At 26.0% G+C, this 24,085-nt stretch overlaps 4 protein-coding genes across 5 annotated transcripts; all 4 read right to left on the reverse strand.

The window, feature by feature from the left end:
- Positions 1-616: 616 nt before the first annotated feature.
- On the reverse strand, positions 617-18,117 carry LOC113799059 (uncharacterized). Of its 2 annotated transcripts, XM_027349653.2 has the most exons (11): positions 17,907-18,117; positions 15,775-17,320; positions 13,573-13,878; positions 10,563-10,738; positions 10,332-10,467; positions 9,698-10,250; positions 8,391-8,539; positions 8,094-8,327; positions 6,296-6,673; positions 2,107-2,334; positions 617-1,086 (listed from the first exon to the last, which is right to left on the reverse strand). In XM_027349653.2, the coding sequence occupies exons 2-11, from the start codon at positions 16,370-16,372 to the stop codon at positions 827-829; spliced, it is 3,018 nt and encodes a 1,005-aa protein (XP_027205454.2). In that variant the 5' UTR covers positions 16,373-17,320; positions 17,907-18,117; the 3' UTR covers positions 617-826. The 2 variants fall into 2 exon arrangements, with proteins under 2 accessions (XP_027205454.2, XP_027205462.2); XM_027349661.2 differs by lacking the exon at positions 617-1,086 and having other exon boundaries at positions 2,099-2,334.
- Positions 18,118-18,815: 698 nt separating this feature from the next.
- On the reverse strand, positions 18,816-19,847 carry LOC142646303 (mite allergen Lep d 7-like). The gene is made up of 2 exons (XM_075824881.1): positions 19,731-19,847; positions 18,816-19,638 (listed from the first exon to the last, which is right to left on the reverse strand). Exons 1-2 carry the CDS (start codon positions 19,789-19,791, stop codon positions 18,914-18,916), a joined length of 786 nt encoding a protein of 261 aa, XP_075680996.1. The 5' UTR covers positions 19,792-19,847; the 3' UTR covers positions 18,816-18,913.
- A 70-nt stretch (positions 19,848-19,917) lies between these two features.
- On the reverse strand, positions 19,918-21,850 carry LOC113790220 (mite allergen Lep d 7-like). Its single transcript, XM_027339858.2, has 2 exons — positions 20,814-21,850; positions 19,918-20,751 (listed from the first exon to the last, which is right to left on the reverse strand). Exons 1-2 carry the CDS (start codon positions 20,866-20,868, stop codon positions 20,054-20,056), a joined length of 753 nt encoding a protein of 250 aa, XP_027195659.2. The 5' UTR covers positions 20,869-21,850; the 3' UTR covers positions 19,918-20,053.
- A 455-nt stretch (positions 21,851-22,305) lies between these two features.
- Positions 22,306-23,421, reverse strand: LOC113798008 (uncharacterized). The gene is made up of 2 exons (XM_027348487.2): positions 22,869-23,421; positions 22,306-22,813 (listed from the first exon to the last, which is right to left on the reverse strand). The coding sequence occupies exons 1-2, from the start codon at positions 22,936-22,938 to the stop codon at positions 22,503-22,505; spliced, it is 381 nt and encodes a 126-aa protein (XP_027204288.1). The 5' UTR covers positions 22,939-23,421; the 3' UTR covers positions 22,306-22,502.
- Positions 23,422-24,085: the final 664 nt, after the last annotated feature.

The raw sequence follows: 24,085 nt of genomic DNA on the forward strand, positions 1-24,085 counted from the left end.
ATTTTAACCAATCATAAAAGGAGAGAGACCATATGGAATATCAATCCATTTGCTGTTTCAATTTTTTTTTTTTTTTTTTGTTGAAAACAATTTTAGCCCAAATAAACAGAATATATGAAAAAAGAGGTGGAAAAAAAGAAAAATATCTAATCGGATTAATGGAATTAAACTTGCTAAAAAAAAATAAAAAACATTCAATAACTAATTCTCTATCTGAAATAGCTGATTTTTTTTCATTCCTGTTCTTCAGTCTCTCAACAACCAAAAAAATAAACGAAGAAAAATGCTTTTTTTTCTTTTTGGTTGTCAATAAACAAATAAATAAATAAATTGGCAAGGCAATTGGCGTATATTTCATCGTTACTGTTGATATTTTGTTTTCCCAGTTTCATGGATAAAATTCTCAATTTTTCTTGATCAATTTTATTTATCTTTTTTTTTTTTGTTTCTTTTTTCTTCTCAGTCGTCGTCGTCGTTATAATGAAAATTCCATTTAAAAGAGCATTTTTTCTCGATTTTTGAAAACAAAACAATAACGATATATGTCTTAGCAATTTTTTTTCATTGAACAAATTCTATAATAATTTTATCGTATTTTATTTGATTTTCAACGCAATAATAAGAATAATCATCATGATAATGACCTGATAACAGAAAAAAATAATTTACATTTTACGAGAGAAAAAACAAAACAAAAAAAATGAAAACCACTATTAACTAATGAAATCAATTTTGAAATTGATGATGAGATCATGATTTCAACAATCAATTAAATAATGAAATAGCGAAATGTTCCATAAGCCACTTTTTATTCCAAAAAAGCGAATTAATGTTTTGCATTCTGTTTATTATTATTCAATCGTTTACATTTGATAGCCGGTCCAATCCAAAGTCCATCATTACCACATAACATTGTGATTGTTTCATTATTTTGATGCAATGGATAAATATTATCATCAAATTCTTTGGCCAAACGAAAACCATGATCACAATGTATATGAACAATATCGCCAATATCATAATAGAATTTTACTGGTTCATAATAGCCATGTAATAGTTTAGCCGGATATGAACAAACTTGTTTGCCTACAATAAAATATCAAAAAAGAGAAAGAATGAGAAAAAACAGACAAAAAAAATATAATTTATATAAAATAAAAGCATACGAAACATGCAAAGGAAATGGAAATAAAAATGGAAAAACAAAAATCAATTTCACTAATGAAATTTTTTTTTTTTGTCATTGTAAAAATGATTCACCTTATTCATTAGGAATGGTTTTTCTCTCAAAATTCAAATTCTGAATTGGTATCCTGAAAATAAACAAACAAATAACTATGGTGATGCTATGGAAATTGCCAAATACAATCTCTTATTACGCCGGTATATTTTCGATAATGAATTTTCATTTTGGTTAGAATTTTTTTCTTTTCTTAAAATCATAGAAAATGAAAAAGAAATTTCATTTCCAGATTTTCTTCTTCTGTCATTTCAATTCACTTTATTACGGTCGGTTGTCATCTACTTGAACGAATGAAATTCGTGTTCGAACAAGATTGTTGTCAACATTAAGAAAATTTAATTCAATTTTCTGAAAGCAACAGCAGAAAAAAAAACTCCTAACCCATTTATCGAAATGCAAAAAACTCGAAAAAGTGTGAAGAGATTTATTTTTTTATTTTTTGGCCACTAAGTTCAATAAATAAAAAATTCTTATTTTTCATCGTAAGCCAATTGAAGAATCTAGGCCTGAAAATGAAAAAGACTTGTCTTGTTTGTTTTCAATTCGAATGTATCATCCACATATTTTTTCTATATAAAATCTGTGTGCAACGATTCTGTATTTGTCGGTGGCATCATCACATTAATAATTAAAATTGAATGTGACAGGCAAAAAGAAACGACAAAAAGAATGAATTAATACATTGTCTGTGTTTGTCTAAATTTGTCAGTTTACATAGGATTTCAGCTTCAATTTTTTTCCATTCATTCGGGATTAAATTCAAATCTTTTAACATTAACCTCAAATGCAAAAATAATGTAACATGTATGATAACTGTCGTAATAACAAATAAAAGAAATAAAAAAATCGGGATTTTCACTTACATTTCGGTGGTGATGAAGACCATTGTTCATTATGTAAACAGGTAATAATATCTGAACCAATCATACGATAACCTTTACGACAACCAAATTGTATATAATCACCAACAAGATATGATGATGATGTTTGTGTTTGATTGAAACTAGATGATGATGATAATTGATTACCGGAACTAGATTTAATAATTATTTCTCCGTTTGATGGTAGTTCCGGTTCTGGGCATCGTATCTCTATATAATCAACAACAACAAAAAGAGATGCAAAAGGTTAATCGAAAAAAAAATTTATTTGAAAAATATTTCCGAAACAACATTAGTTATAATGATGATAAACAAAAATATTCATTGTTGGTAAATTTAATCAAATTTATTATCAATCATTCATTCATCCATTGAATGAATGATAATGGAAAAACAATTTGAGTATAAATATTATATTCAATAAAGTGCCTCTATGTGTGTGTAGCATTAAAATAACCATTATTATCATCATTTTCACTCATTTTCATCATCATATAAATTCCATCAACATAATAATAATGTTGTTGTTGTTTTTACTATATCAAAGCCATAATCATCATCATCATGATAATTTGTTCCATAATATACAAGATTGTTTCGTTTATTTTCTTTTTGCTGTATCCGGAATTTGTAAAAAAATGAGAGAATAAATAAAAATAGAATATTCGGTGTATAGGAAAATACATTACATACAAGGTTTCAATATTGTATTTTATTGTTATTATTATTGATCAAATAATATAATGTTTTGAAGAAGATTGCATCGTTATATACCATTTATCTTTATCTGAAACAATTGTTTTTTCACAATGTTTCACAATCATTATCAATGAAGGAAAAAAAGGTTTTCGAGGACCAAAAAATCAAACAAAACAAAAAAAAAGACAACAAATGAGTATCCCATTTAGAAAAGAATTGAGTTTAATTTGAGTAATATCAGAGAAAACATTCAATTTTCTATAGGGCTTAGCGTATATATCACTAAGAATATATTTTCATTTCAATTATTACTCGTCATTAATGCGAGTGGGTTTTTCAAAAGTGAAATTGGCTTATTACTAAATGAAATGTTCACAATTCACCAATCTACAATGTATTTATAGCACCTTATTGTTGTTTATTTGGTCGGTTGGTTGGTTATTATTTTCATTTTGGTCAACACTACGCAAACAACCAGCCAAACAAACAAACTGCAAATAGCTAACCAACCGAAAAAACTAGAAAATAATGAAGAAAGATTGGAATTAATTAGTATTGGATCACGAAAAAAAATTCGAAAAAAGCTAATCAAAAAAAACAAAACTATAAACTAAAACTGGTCTAATCTTTCATTTTATTAATGAAAGAATTAAAGATAACTTTGGTTTTGACCAAACTAAATTTGAAATAAAAAAGCAAGCAAGTGAAAATCACCAACATCATCGTTATCATTATAAAAAGTATATTATTAGTAGAGCCTACATTACTATTATTTTCAAGAATTGGTTGGCCAGCCAATTCTTGCTATTATTACCATTATTATTACCTAAAAAATAGTAGCAGTAACAAAATGGAAGAAAATTCTTAAAACTCATCATAAGACTTTGTTTTAGCTTTGTTGTGTGTGTTCCATTTTATATCTAAAAATGTGTGCGAAAAGAAAATAACAAAATCCGTATATGTTTTTTTTTATTTTTTCGTGGATTCAATTTGTAATAAAAATAATAATGTGGAAACATTATCCAGAATATTATATGATTTTTTTGTATTTTGTTTTTTTCACTTTGATCTGTGAAATAATCATCTTTTTATTTTGTTTTGTTTTCAGTAGCATTCTTTTAACAACAACAACAACAAAATTTCTTTCCTTCATGTGGAATCCAAAATTCTTTATTTTACTTTTCATTCTTAAATTTCCAAATAAACTTGTGATAATCAACTGAGAATAGCTGGGTAAGTAGAATTTGTTGATAATTTGTTGTCGTTATCATCATCATTGTTATTGTCATTAGCGACGGAATGTCTATATTGCAGAAATGAGACCAGAAAACAAAACAATCAACACAATACATAAAAGAAATGAAATTCCATTTCCATTTAATTTTTACGGGTGACAAATGTCATGTTATTTTGGTATTGAAAATTTTCTTATTATACATCACAACACATTACATTGAATCATGACATGAATGTTACCAGAAATTCTTCTTTTGTTTTCAATATTAAAAAGAATATATGAAGCGTGAAACTTTCCATTAATAAGAAAATCTTTTATTTAAAACAAAATACGAAATTGAATTTCCATAGCAAACAGACAAACCTTTGAATGTTCGAAGAAAAAAGAACTTGGAAACTATGGCCATTTATGATAATAATGATTCTTAAAAAAAAGTTTTTATTTTTTGAATTTTTTTCTGAAAGAATTCAAATTCAATTTTTTTTGACAAAAATATATAGTTTTCAAATGAAATGATTCAATTTACATATGAATATGAAATTGATTTTTAAAAACCAAAATAAACATAATGGAAAACAAAATAATCATCATCTATTTGGAATAAAATCCGTTGAGATTTGAAATTTATTTATTTTCGATTCAATTTTCAGATGAAAAACCAAGTTGAAAACAACAACGATACCAATGTTCATTTGAATAAAATTCAAATCATTTTAGTTTTGAATGTAAAACAAAAAAAAAGAAGAAAATTTAAGGTTAGATTCTCACGAATCGTGTTTTTTTCTGGCGGCTATACATTTTTCACATTTTGTTATGACTATAAATGAAAATAAATGGCTAATGACAATGCTATTTATGTTTTGTCTACAAACAAACATTAAGGAAAAAAAACTATCATTTTTAGCAATTTTTTCGGTTGAAATATGATGCATTCATTCATTATTTGGAATATCTTTTTTTTTGACCATTTTTTTGGGAAACTTTTTACTTAGAAATGTTTTCTGTTTGTCATTTTTTCCTTATTATTAATATTTTACTTTTTTATTCTAAAAAGATGACACTGCTATTTCAAATTTCACTACTTTTTGTTTTGATGATGAAAAAAATGTATTTGATCAAAGATCATTGTTATTGCAACATTTATATAAAGAATCAAAAAGAAATATATTGGGTGCGAAATATACACAAATCAATATTTGATTTGATATTTCTTTTTTTTGAATTTCAGAAAAAAACCTGTATAATATTTTCAAATGAATTCTGAATTTGTTTGAATTCAAATCATTCTAAAAAAAGAACAGAATTCGTATACCAACTAACTAGTTTTTTTCAAATATCTCTTTTAAATGAAAAAAATCGAAAATAAACTCAATAAATTTTGAATGTTGAAAACAACTGAATGAATATTTTATTGAGATATTTATTGAGATATGAAAGATACTCAAAGTACGAGTGTTATTAGAATAACTCTTATTGAACAAGATAATTTTCTCAAGAATCATCATCATTATCAAAACGAATTGGTAAAAAACACGAATGTAATTCGTTTTCGGAAGAATTCATTTCATCAAATCATTATGAAGAAAATCAATTTTATCACAACTTTTTTCTTTTTTGATTATTCATAGCTAGATATTTATGAACAACAAACGGGTTAGTGAAAAAAAACAATTACCGCTTGTGTTTGTGTTTTTTTTTCATTATTTGTTCCACTGCTGAGAACAATGGCCAAAAAATTGTGAATTCAAAATTATGAATAAAGAATAGTGGATTTCTTTTGCTATTATGGTTGTTTATTTCAAGTTTATAACTCAGTTTTGATTTTTGTTGTTGTTGTTGTTATTGTTGAGCCATTTCAAAAAGAATAAAATTCTGACAGTTTTTTTATTCAACCATCTTTCTATTCAGGAAAAAAGAATATTTTTTCTTGTTACTAAATTATTCAAATTATATGCAGAAAAAAAATCAAAAAAAAACCAGAATCAGAATCAACAACAACGACAACAACAATAAATAAACCCTGTCGTGATTTTTCATTGCAAAGAAAATAACGAAAGGTTTGATAATCAAAAAAAAACAAGCTAAAATGAAAAAATTTTGTTTATTATTATGTCACATGCTGTTTCATGAAATTCTGATTTACCGACCAACGACTATTGTTTAGTTTGGTCAGTTAGTCAATCACAATGTTACTTGTATTGCGTATATAAAAAAAAAATAAAAGGAAAAACTTACGTTGACATTTTGGAAATATTTCACTCCATTCATTACGTTTATGATCACATTTGATTAATGATGGACCAATCAAACGATATCCAATTGGACAACGAAATCGTAATGCTTGTCGATCATGATGATTATGATAATGATGAAGATGATGGGAATGGTAATGATCGTTTGATGATGATGATGATGGTGGCGTTGATGATGAAGAATGAATAAAAAAATCATCATTAAAATCCATATTTCGTTCCTGTGTCGATCTAATATCATCATTACCATAATGATTAATTGATGATTGTTGTTGTTCATGAACATTTGTTAATTTTTCATATGTTATGAATAGATTTGGATCTAAATCTTTTAAATTGACATAATCTGGACAGCTTATTTCTGTTCAAAAAAATAAAATAAAATGGAAATTGGAGAAAAAAACATCAGTTTTAGTTATTTATTTATAAGAAAGATTTGTTCGTTCAAAGAATAAACATATCAAGGAATTTATGCTTCATTGACTGAAAAAAATGAAGCAACAACAACAACAACGAAAACTGAATCTTTTATAAGGATTAAAGAATATCAAAAGACAAAGTAACGTAACAACAAACTTTGTAATTTCAATGATTTTTTTCTATCAAAATATTTCGTTTTCGTAACTATTATGGTATTTGCGAAACATAGATTTGAAAAGGATTTGGAAAAAATTACTTCGAATTAAAATAGAAAGAATTCAATTTGAAACAAGAAAAATATATTTTTTCTTGAAAACGAAAATCACAGCCTATTGTTGTTGTTGTTGTTATATGTCAAAGCATCAACAACAACGACAAAGATAGCTATAGAAACATTCTGCACAAATTATAATGGGCTATGATAAAAAAAAGTCAAAAGTGATGCTTTCACTAATAGTAAATAATCAAGATCTATTGATGAACAATTTTGGGTTCGAAGAATAATAATGATATTTTTTTCTCGGTGAAAAGAATTAATGGCAAGAAGAGAAAAAAACACTATACATTCGATGACAATAAGCAATATATAATGAGCCAATCAGTATCATCAATGTGTGTGCGTGTAAATGGATGGATGAGTGAAAAAAAATCAATCTTTCAATAATATTGGCAAGATGAGATGTGTTGAAGCAAAAATTCATTGAAAACCAAAAAAAGGAAATCATTATTTTTCATCAATTCAAAAATTCTCCTTTCCATTATCATCATCAATTTATGTGTATCATTATGTAATCGAAATGAAATGGATAATGAAAAAAAAAATGTTTCGATATGATTTTCATTTTCGATATCGTTCACGGTAATGAAAAAATGCTTTCTTTATGTAGGATCAATCATAAATGAATGATTGAATAGCATCTATTCACTATTTTTTTTTCTAAATCATAAAAACAGCAAAAAATTTTTGAAATTAAAATACACCTAATTCTGTTATATAAATATTGAAAAAAATTCTATAAAAAAGAATGAAACGATAATGAATTGATGACTGCCGCAAAAAAATAATTAAAAAATTGTTCATCCAACCGACAAAAATGATGCTTTTGATGCCTGCGTGTGTGTATGTCAGAGTAAAGCTTTATTTCGGCTACTAATTTAGTTAATTTTTTTCATCATCATTGTCATAATGATGATTATGATTATGATATAATAATAGACCGAAATTTCTGCTCCCAGCTCATATAAAAGTGAACCAAATCGAATAATATTGAACATAATTAATGGAATCCTTCTCATACACGCAATACATGTATAGTAAATGGGATTTTTGTTTTGTCATTGTTGATGAATCAACAACCTACCTTGACATATTGGAAATGAATGTGACCAATGACCATTTGGTAGACATTTAACTTCATTATGACTACCATATAAACGATAACCATCTTTACATGAAAATCGAATACGATCATGCATATGATAACCAGTTTTAGATGCTAAACGATTTGGATCATCACGATAAGGATTATGATGATTATTATTATCGTTATTATTTTGTTGTTGTCTCAATTCTTCTAATGATGGACATTGAACATCTAAGAAAAAGATTAATAAAAAATTCAATAAAAAACATGTTTTTTTTTCTTTTTCACACTTACCTTTAACAACAATATCAATATAATTGCTTAAACCATTCGGTGTTGTACATGTATAACGTCCGGTATCAATTTCATTTGCATAATAAATAGCTAAACGATATTTCCATGAATGTTTATCGGTTAATATTGCCCAACCAGTGGTATGAGTTCTAAATTATTATATAATCAAGAATAAAAGAAAAAATAATAAACATAAATCGATTCATTTTCAACAAATTTACTTCCACAAAAATGATTTGCATAATGCGAATATTAGTATCATTATTGAGAAAAATAATGCCTTCAAGGCATCATATAAACAAAACAAAATATGATGAGCAATTTGAATTCTCATTTTCAAACTGAGATTAAATTGAAGAATTAATCATCACAATCATGATTGTTTAACTGGTAAAAAAGAATCGATTTCATTCTCATAATTTTTAAAGAAATGGCAGCATGAGAAAAAAAGATAAATTGGTACATATCTTACGGCATAACATGAAACAAATAAATAATAGAATCAAATCGAATCAAGATCAAGACAATTGAACATTTTCAATAAAACAGAAATAGTGTTTAGCAATAAATGCTTGAAATGATGATAAATATGGTTAATATTCATCCATCATCAATAATTTTATAAGCTCAATTCGATAAAGATTCCCCTTGTGTATATTTTTTTCTTTGGATAAAAATCATTCATATATAAACCAAGAGGATAATGCTCTCAATCATTCATTCAATTGATCGATATTTTGTTGAAAGAAGAAGAAGAAAAAGTTTTAGAAAAGCAGAAAGAAATCCATTACTGAATGAAGTAAAATCAATAAATTAACAAGAAAAAAAAATTCTGGGTTAATGAAAATGAACAAAAATTTTTGTCTTCTTTCTTTCTTTTTTGATTAACGTAAAAACCATCATCATCAGATTGGATCAATGTACAGACCATGAATGATGATAATCAATGATATTGACTTTCATTTCATTGACTTTCTATTGATCATTGATAACAGCATTTCTTGTTTTGTTTTGTCATGTTTGAAAAAACCAGAATAGAAAATTGAATGATCAAAAACATAGGACAATGAATGAAAAGAAAAACGAAAGATACAACAAAAAAAAACATAAGCTCAAAGTGTCTTATATCAATTAATTATATGGAGAAATGAGTTTTTTTTTGCAGTTAGTTATCCAACAACAGAATCCTGTTTTACAATAAAAACAAAATCTGATCACCATGATGTAAAATAAAAAGAACTTTGACAACAGCAGACAAAAAAAACTTTATGTTTATGAGATGCATGTAAAATAAACACAAAACATACCTGATATTAGCCGATGATCCAGGTTTTTTCTGTTGATAATAATGTTTACGGCGATTCTGATATTTATTACGACGTAAATGCTTATTTCTTGATAATGAATATTGATATTTTCTTTGTTGTTTTTGTTGTTGCTGATGTTGTGTTTGATGTTGTTCTTGATTCGGATTCCAATGCTGTTCATTCAATATCTGTGTATGATGTAGTTGATGATAATGTTGTTGATCAAATGATGATGATGATGATGAATCAATCTTATTGTTGATTGTACCATGCTCAGAATCATAATAAATATTGTTCGAGATTGGTATATCCGATACTGACCATTGTGGTTGTCCAAATGTTTCCTGAAATACACAATCAAGATGTACAATTGAACCAGGTGATATCACAATTTGTGGCTGTTGTTGTTGTTGTTCATAGATTTCCATTTCATGATAATCATCATTATCATCATCATTATTATTAAATGATAAATCCAAATATTGTTCATCAAAATCATTAATACCCAATGTACCATCTAATAATGTATAAAGAATACTTGGAGGACTAGATACTAAATAAAAAACAAAAAAGTAAACATAAATAAATTATTATTGCCAAAAATAAACAAAAAAAGCTGATTATAAAGACTTACGTGAAAAATTCATATGCAATGTTGTTGGTTCACAACGTGGAATTTCCGCCTGATCCCAAACACCGTCAATACATTGCATTGTTTCATTTCCGTTCATTGTTGTTAGCTTAAACATTCCAATCTCTTTACATTTTACCTATTATGAAATGTTATACATATGATGAACATATTTGAGTAGTTACAAAAAAAAATTCTTTACTCCATGTTTTGTTTGATGTGCTGTTTACTCACCTTGATAATTGATCCATGAGGTAATTCACGCGGTTTTCGATGATGAATTTTTTTCATCATCATATAATCATCATTTGAATTGTGATTATAAGTATTTTTAGAATCGATAATTACTATCGAACCATTGGCAATAATTGGCACACGACATGATCGTAAAATTGGCTCATATTCATCGGCTAAATAATTGTATTGAATTACGTCATTAGTGAGGATTATATTCCATTCATTTATTGTATCATTATGATTTTATGGCACAAATAAAAGATATAATCAGTGAAACCAAAAAAAAAGTTAGTCACAAGCAAGAAAAAATGTAATTTCACGAATTTCATCCAAAAAATTATAGCTAAAAACTCTTCAATTATATATTTAATGACTTATATATTTAGTAATAACTTTGATAATAATTTGTCTATTTCTTATTCTCATTCATTATTATTATTATTATTATTATAAATTCAACAATGCATGTCCCACAATCATAGCACAACAACGACGACGAAAGTTTTTATTGATTATCATCAATACAAAAATATCGAATGTTGATAAAATTGATTAACTTTTTGTGTCAATTTTATGTTTGAAAGTTGTTGTCGTTCATATTGACGCCCTAAAATCATTTCGAAACGATTCTGTCCAAGCTAAATTCGTTAAAACATACCAATTTATTTTCATTGAAGCCCAAATATACAAGTAAAGGGAAAATGAAAAAAAAATTCTTTTTTTTTCTAAATGATAAAACTTTTTGATGAAACAAACACGATTCGTGTTCATTTAGGGCCGAACATACATCTCAGTACATTTTGTCCATGTAACTAGTGAATTAGTTTAGTTTAGTTTGGTACATTCATTTCATCGAAAGTATTTTTGGTATTCAAGCTAATTAATAATTTGACTATGATGATAATGCACATACTTTTACTTTTAATCATGTCTAGTTTTTCTTTCATGAATCATTGGTCAGTTTGATTATCTTTTGCTGTTGATGTTGTTTTCTTCCTTTCCTTTATTCATTGAATTTTGTAATTTGGAAATTCAAAGCGTAAGTCAACTGGAAAAAACAGTAAACCAATGTATCATTTTGTCAACTGTGTTTGTTTGTTTGTTTCTATTTTTTTCTGTGGAATGTTGGTTACAACAACAACGAAAATGTTTAATTAAAAAACTTTTTTTGAGGGAAAATAATGGTTTAAATTTGTTTTTTAAATAAAAATTCTTGAATTTTTATGGAATTTTAATGAATTATATGAGGGAATGAAAGAAATAAATTGTTCAGGTGTTTAGTTTTCAGGAATATTTTTTTCGATTTTTGTTATTTTGAATATATAAAATGTAAACTTTATAAAATTAATTAAATTTAAATTTGAAAAAAATAAAAGTCTTTGAAAGAAACCAAAAAAAGTGTGTGCGAAAAAATGAACCACAAAATCTTGTTTTCTGAATAATTTACCATTGATTCGCTCAGCTTCTGTTATAATAGTTTGGCTACTAAACTTATTATTATTGAAACAATTAATTTCATTATATTATCATCATCAAAATCATATCCCATAATAATTTTAGCTGGAATTTATTTGATTGAATAAAATGATAATGAATTTTTTTTTGTTTCTCTTGTGACCATTCAAAACAAAAATATTCAATCATCTCTCATGACAATCGATGCTTGAGGGTCATTTCATTCATTTATTCATTTTATTGTCATACAGCAATTTGATCCAAATAAATCTTGTTATTGTTTTATTTTGATTATTAAAAAAAACAAAACAAAAATAAACCAATAACTTTGCGCGGGTAGAGCAAAGGATAAATGAATGACAAAAAAAGAAAAATGATATTCTAGGAACTGAAGAAATTGAATGGAAAATTTTTGTCAGTTTTGTTTTCATTACTATCACCACCAACCACAAACATTATTCTGTCTAGATTTTGTTTTTTTTTACTATGGTGGTAGTAGTTTATTTCCAATTTAGGAATTTTGCTGTTGTTGTTTGTCTGCTGAATTTCAAAAAAAAAACTGATAGAACTATTTTCAGTTTTTTAATCATTTGTTTCGAAAGAAATCAATTTATTGATTGATCGATCGATTGATTGATTGATTGAAAAGTTTTTTTTAGAATTCATTCCTATATTTTAATTTCATATACAAAAAAAATTTCTTTATTCAATCAATCAACTGATGATTATGATTTTCAGTTCATCATGAATGTGAGAATTTTTTCCAAAAATCATATTCATCAAATTTTATAACAAAAGCTATATCATTTTTAATCAAATTTTTTTTCGTAATTTTGTCATTGATTGATTTTATTTATTGAATTGAGAGAATCTATGAATACGACGACGACGACCGGTCAAATACTTGACAGAATATTCTGTTGATAATGATTTATGGATCGAATCGAATCCTATAAATTATTAATAACTACAATTTTGTTTTTCTTATTTGCTTGGCTTACTTGCTGAATATTGAATAATTTTTAAAAATTGATTTGATGTAATCAAAATTATGTATTGTCATTGATTTATGGAAAAAATAATCATCGATGTTCATACACAGAAAATACATTAATGAATTTCCAGAATTATTAGGCTTATCAATAAAAATCTTTTGTTTCACCTTATAATTAAAACATTTTGTTTTCCGTTTTGAGATTTCTTTGTCTCTTGGTTACTATTTTCTTATTATGCATAGTAAAATTTCCAAAAATGATAAAACATGCAAATCGAATGAATGAATTAATCAATATTCCTGATTGTCAAAGTTTATATTAAGTCAGTTTAAGCTGTTTGAATATGATTGAAAGTTTTTTTTCTATATTCTTTCATTCAACTTAAAAGCTTTTTGTACCAAATGTTTATTGTGAAATAATTATATATTACTAAAAAAATGTAAATAAATTGCATGCCTTTGAACAGTTTATAAAATTCACATCAATTATTCACCTTGATGGATGAGATTTTTTTGTTTTACTTTCTTAAGAAACAAAAATTATTATCATTGACTTACCAGTTTGGAATGCACAGAATGGTCCAATCCAGACGCCATTAAGGCACTTTATTTTACAGATACGTTTCTGTTTAATATCGATCGTTTCATCATCATCATTGTTTTTGATCATTGGCGACATAACCATACCGACAAATTGTATCTCTTCAATAGTGCCCCATTCACCACCGTTTACAGTACCTGCAATATCTGGTGATGGTGCACCATTTACCATTACTTCTGGTGCTGTACATGATCCTAATAATGATGATGATTGTTTTTTCTCGTTACTATTGCCATTATTCGATATGAATGCTTTTTGATGACCTAAATGTGTGTGTGTATGTGTGATGAATGCAAAAATAAGAAAAAAAATATATCAGAATCGGAAATGAATTGATGAATAATTATAGATTTATTGAGAAATAATGAATCATCATTATTTCATTAATTTAGTCAATGTTTATTCATGAATCTTTATTTTTTTCAAAAACCAAATGACACAAGTTTGGCTGGAAATATTGGTTAATGTTTAATTACTTGTTCCTAACATGGGAACCAAAATCATAATTGACATAAAAATGATGAAGATTTTTTTCCCAATATCGACTTATGATGAAGATGACAATGATAATTTTTTTCTTGCAATTATTAGAGACATGATTTTTAAACATAGATGAATAAAATAGAAGCGACATCAATGGTTTTTGTTTCGGAACCCTTTTCCACTATTTTCTTTCTTATTTCTTCATCAATCATTAATGTTGGATCATCAATTTGCATACATCATCCATTGATTTTATTTTATTTCATTATAAATGAATAATAATAATGATTTTTCTTTTCTTTTTTATCTTTTTTTCCATGAAAATATTATTACTTTGGATAAAAACTTTCGTTTTTTTTTTTGGTTCATAAAATGAATTGCAGAATAAAACAAATTCATCTTCTTTTTCCTATTGATTTTCATTATCATCATAAAAAAATTCTGCGAATTCATCATTGAAAATGAAATCTTTACATTGAATTTTGAATTTTTTTTTTTTTTTTTTTGAATAGCTTATTCATTCATTTTGTTTTTTTTTTGTGAATAAATTTTTCAATTTTTTTTCTCAAAAAAATTGATTAGGGCTGAATTTTTTCCTTCATATTCATTCGAAAATGATACACGCAAACCTACACATACACACACACACTGACATTTATTTTTTATTTTTTCTAGGTCTTATCAAAAACGGATGACGACAGCGTAAAAAAAATATAATGCTTTTGATAATGATGATCATGGCCAGTTTGAATGATTTTTCTTCCTTTTCATTACGACTATCGTAAATCGATTTGTTCGAAAAAAAGGTTTAGAAACGACATGAATTTTTTCTTCACAAAAAAAAACATTGAATTTCATGATTATCGTTAACGGTAATGATAGCGTGTTTGGCCATTCATTCCATAAAATAATATATTGATCATGAAAAACCTGGTCTCTTTCCCTTACTCTCTTAGTTTCTTTTCTCATTTCGTTTGCTTTTTGATCTATATGAATGATCATTTCCATAAATTCATGATTTTTTATGAAAATTTTTATTTTGTCATAATTCATGAATTCATGATTCTAAATGTGACAAACACTCACACGAACGTGCGCACGCTTTCGTATACATTGGTCCAGAAAATCTTAATTCGTATTTTTCAAAAAAATATATAGAATTTTTCTGGCATTTGGAAAAAAATCGATCCGGTTATTTTTTTTATTCTATTAAAATGAAAAAAATGGAACGAAAACTTTTTTTTTTTGCTATTCTACTTCCTTTTCATATATTTTTTTCCATTCTGGTTTGTTCGTTTATGGTTAATAATGATTTTCAATTGGAAATGGAATGCGATATTCAATACAACGATATTTAATGATGTCATGAAATTGTATCATTTTTTATTTTGGATATGAAAAAAAATAGAATAATGAATCACGAATTGATCGATGTTTAAACTTGATTTGTTGTTGTTGTTATTGTTCACAACAATACTTGAACCTTTTCGATTATTTATCCCAAACATATAATGAATGAATAAAATAATTTATAATGGAAAATTGATGAAGTTTCATTTTATTCATGTCATAAACACATGCACACACTCAAAAAAGAAAACTAATTATCAATTGATAATGATTTGTACTTGAAACAAGATTCATTTGTTCATCCATTCATTTTTGTATGTACTTACCATCGATTGTAGAAAGATATGATACCGTCGATTGTTGTTGTGGATCATAGGCTTTTTTTATTAATCGTTGTTGCTGTTGTTGTTGTTGCTGGAACCTTGTTAATATTGTTGAATTGATTATGTTTTCATGATTCACTGATGATGATGCGGCATTCGCTAACTGTACAATTGTAATATGATCATTTGAAATCGATATTATTGATATTGTGAATAATATATAGAGGAAAAATTTTTGCATTATTTTCACATGAATATTATGATTAACATTACAATGATAATAATGATGATGTTGTTGATGTTTATTATTATGAATATTCATCATTGATGATGATAAATGTATTTGTCTGCTGTCATCATAATAATCGTTGTATGTTTGATGTTCGAAAACATTAATAAAATAAGAATTTTTTACATGATAATCGATCGATTCCAAATTTTTATCATCATCATTTACATAATTAATAGTGTTTTTGACTATGTTGAAAACATCATGATCATCATCATGATCATCGTTGTTAGTATTTTGATTGATCGACCAATATTTTGGTTTTCTGGTTGTTTCTGTTTTTGTTGCTAAAACAATCGGATCTGTCATCATTATTGTTGTTTGTGGTGTTATTATTATTATTTTTTTTTTATCTCAATAACCTATATATTTATTTGTCAAAATATTGTTCCGAAAATAATGTATGATAATGATGTTGATGTTAGTGAATGAAATTCCGTTGCTTTTTTTTTGGAACCAAGAAAAATGTCATTTATGTTGTCATATTATATTAACAATAACAACAACAACAACAACAAACGAAAAAAATGAAGAATTTTTTTCTAAAGAAAAATTGTCATTATCGTTGCTTTGATAAAATTAAAATTTACAATCTTCCTTTTTCGCAATTCATTTCATGACATCCAATGACAACAATAACAATCCAATGAAACATGATGATGATACACGAATGAAAAAAAAGAAGAATTTATGATGAATGAAATTTATTTGTCATTTTCTTTTCAAACATAAAATTATGATGATGATTATTGTTGAGTTCAATAGGAAAATAATACAACAACGACTGATGTATCATGTACTTTTTGACATCTTTCACCATAGTCAAAACACACACACACAATGAAAAAAATGAAAAAAAAATAAACGATAACTGTTTCGGAATCACATTTAGAATTCTTGAAAATACTAAAATTTCTATTCCGTTTCAATAGTGTTTTAAGTGATGATGAATTTTTTTTTGCTCTCTTCTTGACAAAGTTTTCAAATGATGATAATGACATATAAGATTTATTATTTCACATTTATAATATTGAAACGATTATTTAATCGTCGTCGATTTTTTTTAGTTTGAAATCGATTTCTACTTTTGTCAATGAAAATAAATGAATGAATGATGCGAATGTTTTAAGAATTGTAATGAATTCATTTCATTTCAATGTCAAAATATTTTGGAAAAAAATATGATCGATTGGCAAGTAGATATTGTATTTTTAGAAAATATATTCGAAACCATAGAGCGAATGTTTAAACCAAACGGAACTATATGAATCAAAGAAAAAAAAATGGGAAAATTAAAGTGAAAAAAAGGAGCAACAAAAAACAAAATTCAATGGTGTCGTCGTCGTTTTTTTTTGTGCGTGAAAAAAATTGAAAATTAAAAAGAAAAAAAATTTCAATTTCACTTTGTATGAGTGAAGCCCGACTTTTTTCCCGAATTCGGATGTATTTCCGTTCTACTAGAATTTTTTTTCTACATTTTTTTTCCTGTTAGGTTTATTGATTGATTGATTGACAATGACAGTCTCTATTGATAAGTTTGATTTCCTATAGGAAATTTTTGTGCGTTGGTTTTGATGCTCGATTCATTGATTTGAAAAAGAATTTCTTGAATCGAAAATGATAATAATACAATTGGTAGAGGTAGTAACGTTGATTGTTGTTGTTGATGGAAATTAATTTAAAATTTCTTAAATTTTCTTCTTCACATTAAAAAATGGGGACATTTTTTTCACTCATTTCAAATTGATTTTTTCAATTCAATTTTTTCATTTTTTTTTGTGGTTGTTATTAAAATAAAATGATCACATCCATTCATGCAATTGAAGAATCTTCATTCAATACTCACCTTGTGCGATTGAAATGAAAAAAAAGAATTGAGGATTTTTTTCGGGTTGATTTTGTTGATCAAAGATTTTTTCTCTTTCGGCAAGCTGACACATCATTTGTTCATTTTCTTTTTTTTTCTTCGACGAAAATATTTATTTATTCAATACGAAAAAAAAACATTCTTTTTGAACATGAAAATGGAACTGACTGTAATGGATGATTGCTAGAATGCGACTGAATTCTGTTTCCATTTGTGTATTGTATATTTTAGTATAGGAATTTTTTTCATTCGATTCTGCAATGCGCAGAAGAAATTTTTTTTTTTGTGTGTGCTGAGTTTTATAGTATTTTCTATAGTTTGAGAAACTTTTGATAGAGAATTATGAATAGTTAAGTGTTTATTTCCTTCGAATGTCTTGTTCGGTTCTTTTTCTTTTTTCCTATTCAAATTAAAAGAATGGTGGTTTTAACATTGTTTTTTTTAAAATAATATTTACATATCAAGTTGGTAATTAATCATTATCATGATTTTTTTCTAAATTTTTTTTTCGATTAATTAATTAATCAATGTTGAAATGGATATTTTCATTTACTATCAAAAACATAAACAAAAATCTATAACAACAAGTTTTTTACTTGTAAAAAACTTGAACAAACAAAAACAATTAAACAAGAATTTCGACAGAAAAAAAAGATTTCACTTTAATTATTATGCAAGTTTTTTTTCATAATTTAAATAATTCAATGATTAGCATGAATGATTCTGTAATTCAAAAAAGAAAAGAAAACATTATGCTTTCTTAATGATTGATTTGAAAATTTTTTTAAATTAATGAATGATAGTAATTATTTATTTTTAATCATTAATAATAATTTGTATTCGTTTTTTTTCAAATAACGATGAAAAATCACAATAGTAGCCTTGAAATTTGAATTTACTTTCAATTGAAATTGAAAAATTTTTATTTAAAACAAATTATAATTCGGTTTAAAATGCAACAAAAAATGTTAAACAAATGATGTTGGCTATTGTCCTTGTTCTTTTTCCTTGATACTGGCAATCTCATCTTCATCTTTGCCCAAATATTTTAATTCACCTTCTAAAATTGGAAAAAATATTTTTGTCGATAGTTCGGCCATCTGATCTTCCATCATGGCAACTAATTTCTTTGCAATCATATCACTAAATTTTTTCAATATTTTTGAATCTTGAAATCTTGTAAATTCCAATTCAACATCTCGAATTTCTTCGACACGTAATTCTTTAAGACTAATCTTATTTTTTGGACCAATAGATAGATCCATATATTGTATTTGATAGCCAACTATATCAATGAATGGTGCATCGGTTACACTATAGCCGATCAATTTTATTGACATGACACCTTTCATTTTAAGATTATATGCCTGTAAACGAAATCGTAATACCAAATCATTACCATCATTGGTCATAATACCATTACCATAACGGGTCATATTAGTCAATCCCCAAACGGTTGCATTTGTTAAACGAATTTTACATTTACCATAACATGGATCCCATGTAAATAAAAATGCATCAACCAAATCCAATTCATAATCTTCATGCAAACGATATTCATCAAGTTGACCATTATTTTTCAAACCATCAAGCATCTGATCGATTAGATTATTGGTAACTGGATCAACTTCATCATCATCATTCATACCCCAATCATTTAGATCGATTGAATTTTGAGTTGTTATTGTTTTTTCATTATCAATCGCATTTGCTATTAAAAATTGATATTTTCAATTCCAGAAATAACATCAACGAAAAAAAATGATTAAACGAATATAAGAACATTATTGAATATAGACTTACCGATGATAGAAATTATACTGGATAATAATAACAATGATGGAAAAATGATTCGGTAAAACATTTTTTCTTTGTTCTACTCACACTCACACATTAAAAATGATCGAATGGCAAGAAGAATGATGATTTCTTATCTTATTTCGATTCGATGAAGCATTCGAAATTCCAGTTAATTTACTACATCTACATATAAATTTACTTATTTATTTATTTTTCTTAAATTTTTAATCAATCAATCAAATCAATAATGAAAAATATTAAGGGTAGGGGGAAAAATTGATATTTAATTATTGTTTATCAAATAATTCAAATGATTTCTCTTCGAATCAATCTTGCATAAATTTAAATTCTTCACTTAGAATTTCAAATAATGCACGTGATAGTACACGACGAACATGATCATTGAAATAGGTGATTATAGCATTGGTCATTGCATCGAGTAACCATCGTTCATTATCATCATCACCATCATTATTAACCGTTGTTTCGTTTTTTGTCGAAAATCTTATCCGTACATTTTGTATACGTCGTACGCGTAAACTCAACAACTCTAAACCTTTTTTTCGTGATGCAATTTTCATTTTGATCCGTATCAAACCAATATGACTACTTGTCAAACGGCTAAACACTTCCATGTGACCAATGGTAAATTGTAGAATTGATTCAAGATTTGCATTTTCAATGCCAACAACAAAATAAGCTATCAAATCATTGGTACCTTCTTCATTAACAATTGCACCATTTGATGTACGTTGCATTCGCGATAAACCATTTAGTATACCATTACGTATGATCAGATAACATGATGATAAACAAATATCGACTGGAATTAGACCAAGTTGTTGATGTATTTCCAGACGATAGTTTCGATGCAAATGATATGGTTCAATATCCGAAAGATTACGTATTCTTTCGAGAGCTCCATCAATCAATCGATTGGCCAGTTCATCTACTTCATCATCATTATTATCGTTTTGATGATGAGAATTGCTGCTAATGCCAACATTATCCGTTGCCGATCTAACTATACATTGATTGAAATCAATTGCAAATTTGAATCTTTCTTAAAAAAACAAAATTACTCACCTGAAATGATTATAAAAGCAACGATAATAAATAATTTTAATAATTTTGAATTCATTATCAGAATTTATTTTTTTGAAATTTAGGGCAGCCTTTTAAAAATTCAAGGTATTTGCATTGTACAATCGTTTGCCGATAAATGAAAAAATCGGAATTTATTCATTTTTTTTTTGTTTTGTTTATTGATTAGCTTTTGTTTTGATCAGAAAAAAAATTATTGCAATCGACAATCAATCAATCGAATTATAATTATTGTTTATTTAAATTTTATGGTCAATTGATTGTGTGTTTGTCAAGAAACAAAAAGAGAGAGAAGAAAGAGAAAAAAACTTCATGTACAATTTTGAATGAAGCAACTAATGACATGATTAACGTATGAGAAATAGGCGAAGAATTTAACTAAAATATAGAATTTGTTTTTGCTGAATATTACTCAAGTTTAAATGAATTTCAATGCTATTTTGACCTTTTTTTTCTTAAAAAATAATTATATTTAATCCAAAAATGATGAAATTTTGTTATAAAAAGCAATTGATTAGCTTAAAATTGATCAATTTTTTTCTTTTTATCGTTCATTGGCACAAAAATTATGGCAACCAGTACAGATTTTTATGAAATTGCTTTACAACGTAAACGACAACATGGTTGTATATTGATATCGATATTATTGATGGCAATCATCATAACAATGTTGATTATATTCAATAAAGATGTGTTGAATTATTGGCATTCAATTATTGATCCATATTATTATCCACCTGAATGGGATCATAAAATGATTATGACAACAATGATGAATGATAATAACAATGATAATGATGATGATTATACTTATGATGATTATCAACAATTACGACAAGAAATTATTGATTATCAAATCAATAATAATTGATTATTTGGCAATGGTTAAAATTCTATTATCATTTGATAAAACAAACACTCGTTCAACTCATTAATATTATCTAAAATATTTGAAAAAAACAAACATTTATCTAATCAATTTCACATATTAGATTTTGTTTAGTTATTTTACCAAACAAAAAAAAATTGACAAGTTGTATCTTTAACACTACAAATGGTATATGTTGTTGTTATTTTCAAAATTTATTGTTTGTTGTTGTTGTTGTCGCTGATTAAAAAAAATCCTCTTGCTTTTATCATACCAAATACACATGTCATCATCATGATGTTGATTATCAGTACAAATAATAATAAAAAAATGAAATTTATGACATAAAATCCATTTATTTAAATTTTTTTCTCCATCATTTCTATCATTATCCTCTAGGATTATTAATAATCACAACGATAGTATATCTTCTCATTTATAAAGAATTATTTTTCTTGTGTTTTTTTTTTTTGTTTACGTTTATGAAAAAAAAGTAAAAATCAATCCTTTTCTCGATAATTATCACCAATAAGAATATTGGTTAGCATATTTAATCATTGTGAAAAAACCGTACGACATTATTGCTTTCGATGCCGATGATAATGATAATGATGATAAAAATTTTATTATTATTGATTCAAAACAATGAGCAACAAATTGATAAACCGGGATAGTTTTTGATCAGAAAAAAGTATGTATATTTATTCAATTTTTCCAAAAGAATACAAAGCCAGAATATCCGCATAAAAAATGATAGAAATAGAAAATGTAAAAATCCATTTATACATAAACATCATTTTGTTTCATTCCATATTACATTCGTATAATTCAAATGGATACATCCATTCGAATCTTACATTATTATGATGATGATGATTATCATTATTTCGATGATCAAATGGTTCGATTGGACCATACATATACTTTGATGATGATGATGATGACAATGATGATTCTTGATTAAAATGATGATCATCAGATGACATCGATAGAACATTAACATAAGCACGCGCACGTAAAATTTTATCCTCATATGATTCGGCATCCATATTATCATGATGATTATGAATGAATATCATTTCATCGGATGATGGTGTTGAATGTTCAATTATACCTTTAATTAAAAAAAATGTTTAAAATATTTACGTAATTAATTTTAAATTACATACCTTGGACATAACAATAATATGGTTTCAACAATATCAATATGAAACATAGACATAGTTTTTTTTGAAACATTTTGATGTTTTTATATTTGTCACAAACATATAGATTAAGAGAAAGAATGAAATTCTGCTTATGAATAAGAATGGTGTGATAATCAGGTCTTTTTCCTTCAATTGTCGAGGTTATTTATATATCGTCATATTCAATACGACGTCACTATTATTCTGCCAAGAATCTTTGCATGTATATGTATGACTTGTTTATTTAAATCGTATTATTTATTTTGTTTTGCTTTGCTTTGTTAAATCAACTGATCATAATGAACAAATCGCTACGATGCAATATTCGTTGTTTTTTGTGATTGTTGACAATCTAAGAAAAAAGATTCGATCTTCATGATGACGATGGTAATAAGATGGTAATCCAAGATGGAATATCCAAGTGTTGATAGTTGTTTCAATGACCCAAGCAATTCAAAAGAATCATATTTTTTTTTGTTAACATTCAATGAACTTTTTTTTAAAAATTTTATTATCTCGTTAAAATTTAGAATTAATTTCAATGTGTTTGAAGCGCCATCTTTTATTCTTATTTAAGAAATAATTGGTAATTATCGATTTTATCGTTTTATAATTACAGTAATTCATGTGCTTTAAAAAATGTTTTTGATCTTTGATTTATTATAATTTGATAGTTTTTTTTCACATGATTACCATGTATATCTTATGGTGTATATATAAACATGGAAAATGATATAAGTGTCATAAACACAAAAAAAAGTCTGAATAGAATATTTTGTTTGTTTGCAATCCTTCTAAACATACAGCAATAGACATGGCAATCATGTGATTAGGAAATCATTTCATTTAGATTTTTTAATTGTTTTGATTGAATTTTTTTTCTTGTAACTTTAATCTGAATATATAAATCTTTTAAAAATTTAAATGACAACTATCATCATCATTTAGGTGTACCATATTAGGTTAAAATAGATGTAAATATTTAATTTAGCATCAAACTATGCTACTACAACTATAATATACCGAACAGAAGGTGTGTGTTTGTGTTTGAAATAGAAGCAATAATTTCGGTATAAGACAATATAATGAATGATTATTTGGTGATTGATGAAAAAGTAGTAGTTGTTTATAATGAAACAGTCGATGTAAATGATTAACACAGCTATATGCTTCTGCTTTAATCATTTTAGCAAATTTTT

The sequence above is a fragment of the Dermatophagoides pteronyssinus genome, unplaced genomic scaffold, assembly GCF_027571235.1.
Source record: "Dermatophagoides pteronyssinus isolate colony J.1.1.1.1 unplaced genomic scaffold, Derpt_VIB-CSIC_2022.12 sq0002, whole genome shotgun sequence".
Lineage (NCBI taxonomy): Eukaryota > Metazoa > Arthropoda > Arachnida > Sarcoptiformes > Pyroglyphidae > Dermatophagoides > Dermatophagoides pteronyssinus.

Coding starts and splice junctions, on each gene's coding strand:
- LOC113799059 (XM_027349653.2), bottom strand. CDS start 16,372: ATGATGACAGATCCGATTGTTTTAGCAACAAAAACAGAAACAACCAGA. Junction 10,739..13,572: donor ATTCTGTGCATTCCAAACTG/GTAAGTCAATGA, acceptor ACAATTATTTAG/CCGATGAATATGAGCCAATT. Junction 2,335..6,295: donor AATATTTCCAAAATGTCAAC/GTAAGTTTTTCC, acceptor TTGATTATATAG/AGATACGATGCCCAGAACCG.
- LOC142646303 (XM_075824881.1), bottom strand. CDS start 19,791: ATGTTTTACCGAATCATTTTTCCATCATTGTTATTATTATCCAGTATA. Junction 19,639..19,730: donor CAGTATAATTTCTATCATCG/GTAAGTCTATAT, acceptor AATTTTTAATAG/CAAATGCGATTGATAATGAA.
- LOC113790220 (XM_027339858.2), bottom strand. CDS start 20,868: ATGAATTCAAAATTATTAAAATTATTTATTATCGTTGCTTTTATAATC. Junction 20,752..20,813: donor TGCTTTTATAATCATTTCAG/GTGAGTAATTTT, acceptor ATCAATGTATAG/TTAGATCGGCAACGGATAAT.
- LOC113798008 (XM_027348487.2), bottom strand. CDS start 22,938: ATGTTTCAAAAAAAACTATGTCTATGTTTCATATTGATATTGTTGAAA. Junction 22,814..22,868: donor ATATTATTGTTATGTCCAAG/GTATGTAATTTA, acceptor TTTTAATTAAAG/GTATAATTGAACATTCAACA.